Source organism: Natator depressus, chromosome 6 (genome assembly GCF_965152275.1).
Source record: "Natator depressus isolate rNatDep1 chromosome 6, rNatDep2.hap1, whole genome shotgun sequence".
NCBI classification, from domain to species: Eukaryota; Metazoa; Chordata; order Testudines; family Cheloniidae; genus Natator; species Natator depressus.
This window is the reverse complement of record NC_134239.1, coordinates 120,554,428-120,563,392: the sequence shown is the minus strand read 5'-3', so window position 1 is coordinate 120,563,392 and position 8,965 is coordinate 120,554,428. Positions and strand designations below refer to the sequence as shown.

General features: G+C 48.4%; 1 protein-coding gene across 3 annotated transcripts in view; it reads right to left on the bottom strand.

The window, feature by feature from the left end:
• Positions 1 to 3,850: 3,850 nt before the first annotated feature.
• ARMH4 (armadillo like helical domain containing 4) overlaps positions 3,851 to 8,965 on the bottom strand; it is a 117,751-nt gene continuing 112,636 nt past the window's right edge. For 2 of the 3 annotated variants that reach the window (XM_074956436.1, XM_074956435.1), the window contains exons 7-8: positions 5,935 to 6,069; positions 3,851 to 5,711 (exon numbers count right to left, since the gene is read on the bottom strand). In XM_074956436.1, coding sequence (XP_074812537.1) covers positions 5,643 to 5,711; positions 5,935 to 6,069 — 204 coding nt within the window. In that variant the 3' untranslated portion in view covers positions 3,851 to 5,642. The remainder of the gene's footprint in view (positions 5,712 to 5,934; positions 6,070 to 8,965) is intronic. The other variant, XM_074956438.1, reaches the window with a different exon arrangement.

The following is an 8,965-nucleotide window of genomic DNA, read 5'->3' as shown; positions in this document are numbered from 1 at the left end:
CTGCCTTGTGCCAAACAAAGGGATCATTGCGCTGTGGTTACGACTGGGCCGACGGTTTCATGATACACCCCTATTTTCAGAGGCTGATAGTCCACTGTTGCAAAGTAGTGCCAGAAACAAGTGCAGTTGTTGTTATATTTTTTTTAAAAAGCAGTTTAAAAAAAAAGAAGTGGTTTATTTTAAGACTAAGTACAAATAAAATCAAGAAAGCCTTAAGAGACGGGAGGTTTCAGCTCTTATATAGGGTGACCAGATGTCCTGATATTCAGGGCTTTGTCTTATAGAGGCGCCTAGTACCCTGCACCCCCTGTCCTGATTTTTCACACTTGCTATCTGGGCACCCTACTCCCACAGGACATGACTCCCACCCAGCCTGCATCCCGATTATTTCAAACGGATTTGTCCAGCTACTGGTGAAACCCAGGTTGCTGTCTGGGAAGCAATTTTAAGGTCCTCTGAAGTCTTTCCGCCGTCTGCCTTTGGATCAGGCCCTAGATGGACATGCAGTTAAACGGTGCGTGCATACCGAGGGCCAGCTCCACCTCCGATTGACTTCAATGGGCATTGGATCAGGCCTGGCCTCCTTTCCAAAGGCATTCCAAAATGATTTTTCACTGGCAGCCTAATAATAGGCCTGGCCGTTGTCTCTACTTGTCTGTGCAGAGGGAGAGCTGGAAGATCCAGGTCGCAGCTGAATTCTGCGGCATGCTCCTCATCAGAGGAGAGGCTCTCCAAGCAGCTGTCTATAGCAGTGCTGCTAGAATCTGCATTATGTTGCGCTGCATGCCTGCAGCCCTCCCGAGAGGATGGTTTTGCCCAGACAGTGCGTGCCTGGCTAATGACAGCCCCATTCCTGAGGGAGTCATGATGTAAGGGGGCCCAGAACAAAAGCATAGAGGGACCAGCCCTTTCTGTGGATGTCCCTGTATCTGCCGGACCGGGGCTTTCCCTTCAAACGCTATGGAAGGCTATGCCACTTGCCTCCTCTCCAGCACCCTGCGGGGGAGGAGGAGATTAGCTGGAAACTCTGAGCCTCATTCAAAGCCCACTGATGTCAATGGGTGTCTTTCCATCGACTTCATCGGTCTTTGGATCAGGTCCTCTTGAGCGTCACCTGACAGTTTCATAGGCCCTCTGCTGCTTCCCACAGGCGGATGCAGCCTGGCCCCCAGAGGGACCACAATGGCTGGCATTTAACATGACCAGGAAGCGAAGCGCATCTCAGTGAGCTTGGCATTTCCTGCTACGGCAGCTCATGTCTCCCCATAACAGGGCCACTGGAACAATTTGTATGGTGGGGGTGCCGAGAGCCATGGAACCAAACTGCAAACCCTGCATATAATGGAAACCACTTCAAGCCAGGGGGTGCTGCAGCACCTCCCACACCCCTACTTCCTGCACCTAAGTGCTGTTTAACCACTGGGAAGTTTGCATTTAACTGTCAGACCCTACTTCAGACACAGCTGTTACAGCCCTGTGGTTAGCACACGTGCCTGGCACAGCAGAGTGAATAAAATCCGTGATAGTACTGAGCTGTTCTTGGCTGTCAAACACACCAGGACAGACAAGGAGAGAGAAATGCAGCTGTTTCATTTACATGCAGCTTCATCATTTCCGCAGGCAGCCTTCCTTTTAATTTCTTATGAACTTAATGACAGTGGGGAAAAAAGAGAAACGGTTGAGCGTACAAAGTTAGCATTTCCCAAACTACGGCTTTATTAGCACAACGAAAGGCCGGAGTGGCTGGCTAGCAGCTTTTCCAATCCAAGAAGCTGACATCCCCAGCTGAGGGGCCCTGGCCACAGCAGCGTTATTTACATTCCTAGCACTGGGATCCCCTCCACCCCCATGCTTCCTCTTTTCCTGCTCAGTCAACACAGGCTACAAATCTACTGCACAGAGCCCCACACCGCTGTTACCCCTTGTGAACAGTCACTAGCCGCAGCACAATGCAGAGGCTGTCCTTGCAAACAGCCCTGCTGATTCCCAGCCATTTGGGTCTCACTGAGCCATCCCGAGTCCTCTGACTCTCATCTCCCCCAGCAGCTCCCGCTACCAGCTCAGATCTGTCTTCCGGGGCGTCGCTGCTGGCAAAGAGCCCAGTGAGACCAGTTACTAACCTTGCTGCTCCTAAGTCAGTTACACCCACTCCTACAGAACGGTTCATGCCCTTAGCCCATACGTTCTTCTTTTGCCTCCCCCTTTAAGATGGGAGAAAAATTTCCACAAATATCCAGCAGTTGCCTGTATAGTCTCTTGCTCCCAGCCTGCTAAAAGCTGATTCTGGCTGAGACAACGTTAATTAAGCTGAGCCGGGATGAAAGTCACTCTGCTGAAGGCTTCGCTTCCACCATCAGACCTGGCCACAAGCCCGGCCAGGTCCTCAAAGAGTCCAAAGGAAAAGACCTCCCCATTACCAGAAGCCCCAGCTGGAGCGGGTAGTTAGCCAGCAAAGCTCCTCATTTCGTAAATGTGCCAACACCCCAAAACCATCTCTCCTCCTCCAAGCAACTTGAGAGAGAGAGAGAAGGAAAGAGTGGGCATTCATTCCAAGAGGAAATGCTTCTCCTACCTAGGACTGATCCCTAGCTCTGAGGGAAAGAGGCTTTAACCATTTGTTATAAGAACAAACAACCCTGCCACTGGATTTAAACTGCATTTAAATAAATGCTATGTTTCCCAGGTGGATTTAGGCAGGATCCTTGAGATCCAGACCTCATGGACAGAGACACCTCAGAGCACCAGTGAGAGGCAGAGTAGCAAGTGGCAACAGAACAAACATCCCTAGCCTGATTCTTGCTTGCATATTTATACCTGCCTCTGGAAATTTCCACTACATGCATCTGACGAAGTGGGTATTCACCCACGAAAGCTTATGCTCCAATACATCTGTTAGTCTATAAGGTGCCACAGGACTCTTTGCCGCTTTTACAGAACAAACAGGTGATTGCTGCCAGGGGATCTGGGACTGCCTAGCAAGGCAGGAAGACCAAAGACCCAGGGGTGGAAGACAAAAGTCTATCTGGAGGTATTGGGAGGGAAAGTCTGTCCCAGAGGGGTGCTTGAAGGAAGACACTCTCCAGGGGGACCCTAACATTTTGTTGGAACTGGCTCTGTTTAGCCTTAGTCCACCTCTATTTTCCGCGTGTTTGTTGAGAAATCCCTGACTCACCATGCAGAGCTGTCAGATTGGAAGACTCATCAATAGGCGCATTTCAAATCCTGCTGGTCCCTTCTTTCACTCTCAAGGGAAACCACTGTAACATGGGAAAGAGATACTGCAAAGAACCTTGGTTTGAGTGAGCAAACTTGTTATTACACATCACATTTGTGCATGACATTCTGCAGTCCACTGGCCCTCCATTTCCAGAGGAAAAGCTATCACTATCCCAGAGAAGGAATCCAATTTTTCCGGTTCACACTGTATCCACTGGTTGGTGTGTGAGCTGTTTTCTGCAGTCAGCAGCCAGTCAGATTTTCAAAGCATAAGCCTCAGCTTTGCACACACAATCATGTGCCCATGCAGTGTTTGATCACTATCACCTGTGCATGCCAACGATAGAATTTACACACTCAAATGATACTGGCCCCCACAGGGTGGAGGGTATGGGCAGGGTGATAGGGCAGAAGTGGGGCCTCCCTGTATCTCTGGCTTCTGTACCATCCTCACAAGCCATTGGTGTAACTTACAGGGCTTTGCTATGTCGCATCTTGGCAATTAGCCAGTCCTTTTCACCTTTACAAAGAATTCAATCATACCCTGACTATTCTTCAAGCACGTCTCTCATACTTCTTTCAAAGGTTTAGAGGGATCAATCTAGATAAACGAGCAGCCTCCTGACCTTACCTGACTCATCTTGTCTCCTCGACTCATAGTAGCTTTAGTCACAGTTCCCTGGAATAGGGGCAATTTCCAGCTTGGGAATAAGGATTTTTGCATCAGTGTAATATGGCTGCAGAATGAAGCAGCCATCTCACTGCATGCCAGAGCAGAGGAAATAAGGGGCCTTTTTTTAAAAAACAACCACAAAACATGGCACATATTCTGGTCTGAAACAACCGACCAACCAACCAGCTCAGCAGCAATGCCCCTTCTTTCCTGTCCAGTTCCAGAAACATGTTTTGCTAATTCCCTGTGTAATTTTGAGATCATCTGTACGTGTTGATGCTGCTCACGCTTGCTGATGAAATGACCAGTAAGGCCACTTTCCCCCAGCCTGAGCTATCTGTGGCTGCATGTATTACAGCTTTGATTGCCTTTCCACCGATGGCCACACACACCCTGTCCTAAAACCTTTTTAAGCTATGGCTGCCTTCACTCCAGCCTCAGCTGCCTTCTGGCCTGTGCCCACATGTTCCCAATCTGACCCCATTCCACCCACAACCACACATGCTGCAGCCCTGACTGCCTTTTCTGTTTGGCCACATGTATCCCAGCCTTGACTTCCCTCCCCACTGATGGGGCCTTTGCTATCTATAACCATACGTACCCCAGCCATGACTGCCTACCCATCTCCAGCCACATGCATGGCAGCCTTGTGCTGGCACGACTTCTAAACCTGATCTGAATCTGGTCCAAAAAAAATCTATCGGCCACAGGTGAGGTCCTCCTCAGCACTCAAGAGGAGGAGAGCTCCTTTTGGATGAGCCGACAGCGTGTGCTTCATTTGCCATCCCTACTGCATCCCACACACTACCTGCTTTCCTGATCAATCAGATGGCAGGACACAGCCACAGCATTATGCACCTTCCACGATGCAGAGGGCCACAGGTGTCTGTGACGCTTATAACAGCTAGTTACCAACTGTGAAAAGAGACAGCCTGCTTTTCCGTTTCTTTTGCCTGCTTGATATTCCAACGGCACACTGAATAAAAGCTAAGAGATTCATGCAAAGAGCATCTTAGCATTTGTCAATGTGCGTGTGGTGGCATTTGTTGTGCTGTTATAATGCTGGTGAAAACTGCACTGAATATTTAGGCTGGGAATCATGTTTTGTTGCCATTTCCATATGTTTTCCCTAAACATGGAACACAGTTAAAAGGAGGATTTTTTAAAAGGACAAGGGAAATTGGGGCAAGGAACGTACAAATGAGCCTATTATTATGTCCATAATTGGACTGTACTTGGGCGTCTCCCTGTTGACAAGGGAGGTGGTTCAAGTGTATAGTTTGTTAATTAAGCAGAACAGCTAATTTTAGCATTGACAAACTCTAGCTCCGGTAATATAACATTTACAGTTAACTAACTGGACAGAAGTCATTCTCGGTGAAGGTTTCCATCCTGAAATTAGGTGACAGCAATAATTATGATTAGTTACCATCAGCTGGAACAAAAACATTACACTGTGATCAACACAAAGTCACCATCCATTAGAATCAGCTCCAGCTGTAACAATACGTATTCTGCATTTCAATGAGGAGCACTGTGTGAATGTGTAATCTCACTACTGTATAAAAACAAACATCATTGCGCATTACATTTAGAATACAGCATGCCTGTTTGGCCAGGATGTAAAAACCACTACACAGTGGCACATGGTGGCTGATAGCAGTGATGCAGCACAAATGCCTTCCTTTTGCTCCCTCCTCTCCCCTTGCCCCCGAAAAAGTCACTGGATATCACAACGGCTCTGCAGTCGGGTTCAAAATTCATCTTCAGAGCTATCAGCTAAGAGCATTACTCGATCTTGCATGCTGTTAAATTCCCTCTGCTAAGGAAAAGAAAAGCTTAGAGTCAATTACATGGGCAAAACCTTTCGATTCCTTCACCCGCCCCTCCCCCACTATAATTAATATAATCTAGAGCAGTGGTCCATTTCAACCCAGACACACAATGATGCTCCACAATTAGCTTGTATTTACTTTATGAACCACAAATGGGAAGAGGAGAGTGGTCAGGAGAGCAGATCTGGGTTTTCTTTACATTTGCTGTACCTTTCTTTTATGCCTTTTGGAGCCGTTTCTCCTTCGGCGATTCATGATCTTAATGCTGTAGAGCGCTCCCAGGATAAACAGGGCTCCAGCTATTCCAACCCCCACAGGAACCAGCATCCCAGACATGTATCCTGCCTACATGAAAAGGAGACAATCACAGCAATACTAAAGAGGCAAGCAATTCAAGGTGGTCCTTTCTCCACTAGCGTAAGACTGCAGTGTATTTCTATGCTTTATTTTACAGTATGTTCCCAAACACAACCAAACACCCTTGAAAAAGTGGGAAGGGCTCAGAACTATTTATAACACCACCTTGCTCTTATATCATGCTTTTCATCAGTAGCTCTCCAAATACTTTATAGGAGAGGTATCATTATCCCTTTTAAAATGCATGGAGATGCAACAATATAAATTGTCTAGCCTTCAGGTATACACATTTATCAGCCTCAGCTTTTGCATAAGAACATAGGAGCTGACAGACTAGATCAGACCCGAGATCTTCTCCAGTTCCTGACTCTAATAGTAACCAGAGCCAGGTGCTTCAGAGGAGGGTGTAAGAATGCTGCAGAAGGCAGAGGTGGGATAATCTGCCCCCCACATCAGTTTTTAGTGAAAGCAAGATAATTTGCTATATAGCCTAAGATGAGGCTCTTTGCACGATACCTGGCCTATTGAGGTGTTTGTACTGCGCTCAGCACTGTGGGATCTGAAGATTAGGCACAGACTAAATGAGTCTCAGACAACATCAACACCCTCCCATGTTTTAAATCCCTGCCTGAGCCAAACTTCTAAAGCAGGGGTGGCCAACCTGGACCTGAGAAGGAGCCAGAATTTACCAATGTACATTGCCAAAGAGCCACAGTAATATGTCAGCAGCCCCCCATCAGCTCCCCTGCCCTGCTCCCAGTGCCTCCCGCCCACTGGCAGCCCTGCCGATCAGCACCTCCCTCTCCCTCCTCGCACCACCTGATCAGCTGTTTCGTGGGGTGCAGGAGGCTCGGGGGCGGGGGAGGAGCGAGGGCATGGCAGGCTCAGGGGAGGGGGGTGGGAAGGGGTGGAGTGGGGTCAGGCCTGTGGCAGAGCCAGGGGTTGAGCCGTGAGCACCCCCCCCCCCCCCCGCACATTGGAAAGTTGGTGCCTGTAGCTCCAGCCCCGGAGTTGGTGCCTAGACAAGGAGCCGCATATTAACTTCTGAAGAGTCGCACGGGGCTCCGGAGCCGCAGGTTGGCCAGCCCTGGTGTAAAGGGTCAAGTTCCATTAAAAACTCTGGGTTGAAGTCACCACTGTCATATGTGGCTGCAACTCCACTGACATCACTGGAGTTACCTGTGTACGTCAGGGTGAATTTACCCCTTTGTCTTTTTAAGGCTGGCTGGGGTTTAGAGTTGGAATGACTCTTCGCTCACTCCCAGCCTGTAACCAGCTGTGCTCCAAAGGCTGCACAGGGACACTGAATAACAAAGGATTTGACAACAGTTACCACCGTCCCGTACTCTTAAGAAAGGAAATAAATGAGGCACTGGATTGCAAATGCTGTGGGCAGGTGGCGCAGTGTCACTGTTAACAGGGGACCGTGGGGGAGAGAAAAAAGCCTGTGTTGTAGCCTATAACTAATTGTGTGCCTAGACGGGCACGTCACCAGACCCATTGCATGTTGAACACCACACCCCTGACATGAGGTGTGCCTAAATCAGAGCACAGAAATAAAGGGGCCTGGGCTTACGTGAGCTCAGGGTAGGGAACAATTGGCCAGGAGCTTCAGTTCTCTTATGGAATCACAGCCATTTCTTTGCACTCCCTGGTGCGTGGTTAATTGTGCGCTGCTGTGTGCTTAAAATGCATTCTTTGAAACTGAAGTCCCACTCAGCCAGGGCTAACATCACCCTCCACCCAAAGGCCTTTTGTCCCACTTAGTTGGGGTTGGTCCTACTTTGAGCAGGGGGTTGGACTAGATGACCTCCTGAGGTCCCTTCCAGCCCTGATATTCTATGATTCTATACGCTAGGCTGGGTCTGTGCCTGTGTGCGCACATGCGTGTGCATGAGGAATAGCTGTTGTACAAGGATGTCGGGGGATGTGAGTACACACGTGTGTGTGTAGTGTCTATCATTGTGCAAACATATGGCTGCAGAGAACAATGGTCATCCTCCATTTTGGAAGGCGGGGTTCTGGACTGCAGAGAACAGGACACACTGGCTTGGTGTAGGCTCTCATTGCTGGGCTAATACCTATATAGAAATAATTAGGCTGTTAAATACAAGCTCTCCATTCTGTAATAAGGAGAACACCACGTAGATGGGGGCCACACTGGCATTGGCAGGGAGTCTCTGCACTGCCTACTAAAGCTGGGCAAACAATGGATATTTCAGTTTGCTGGAAATTAGGGGGCGGGGGGGGGGAATTGTTTCAGGTCAACCCAAAATTGAACATTATTAAAATTTAGGGCAAATGAAAAGGTCAGGACAAAATGCTTCAACTAGAGTGTTTCGTTTTGATTTCAAGTCTCCCCGCCCTGTTTTAAAAATAAAATTGAAGGTAATTTTGAAAGAAAAAGTTGCTTTAGATCAAAAGTGTCCAAACAAAACTTACGATTTTTTCCCCCAACTGAAATAAGTCACCAAAATCAGCACGAATTTGCTCAATATTCTGCTCAACCTGGATCGGCTGTTTCCACCAGTACAATGTTTTGGCTGAAAAATTTTGCCCAGACCCCAGAGGAGGTCTCTGTACTAGCTTCAGACAGGCCCAGGAGGAGGGAGGTGCTGTGGACATGATAACAGGGCAGCAACAGGACCTAGGTTTAAACTGACCCAGTGGCTCAAGATTTCCTGCCCAGAGGGATGCTATTCCAGCCCAGCAGCTGACATAGTGGCTGGAGAGGAGTTGTACTGCCATCTCAGACTGTGCCCACGGATTGGGGAAAGACGGTAAATGCCCAACTCCACCCTGCTCCTGCGTGATTCCAAGCACAAAGCCAAATTACTCTGCCTGTCTGTAAGGAGGGGTGACTTTCCTGCTGCATAATTTAAGT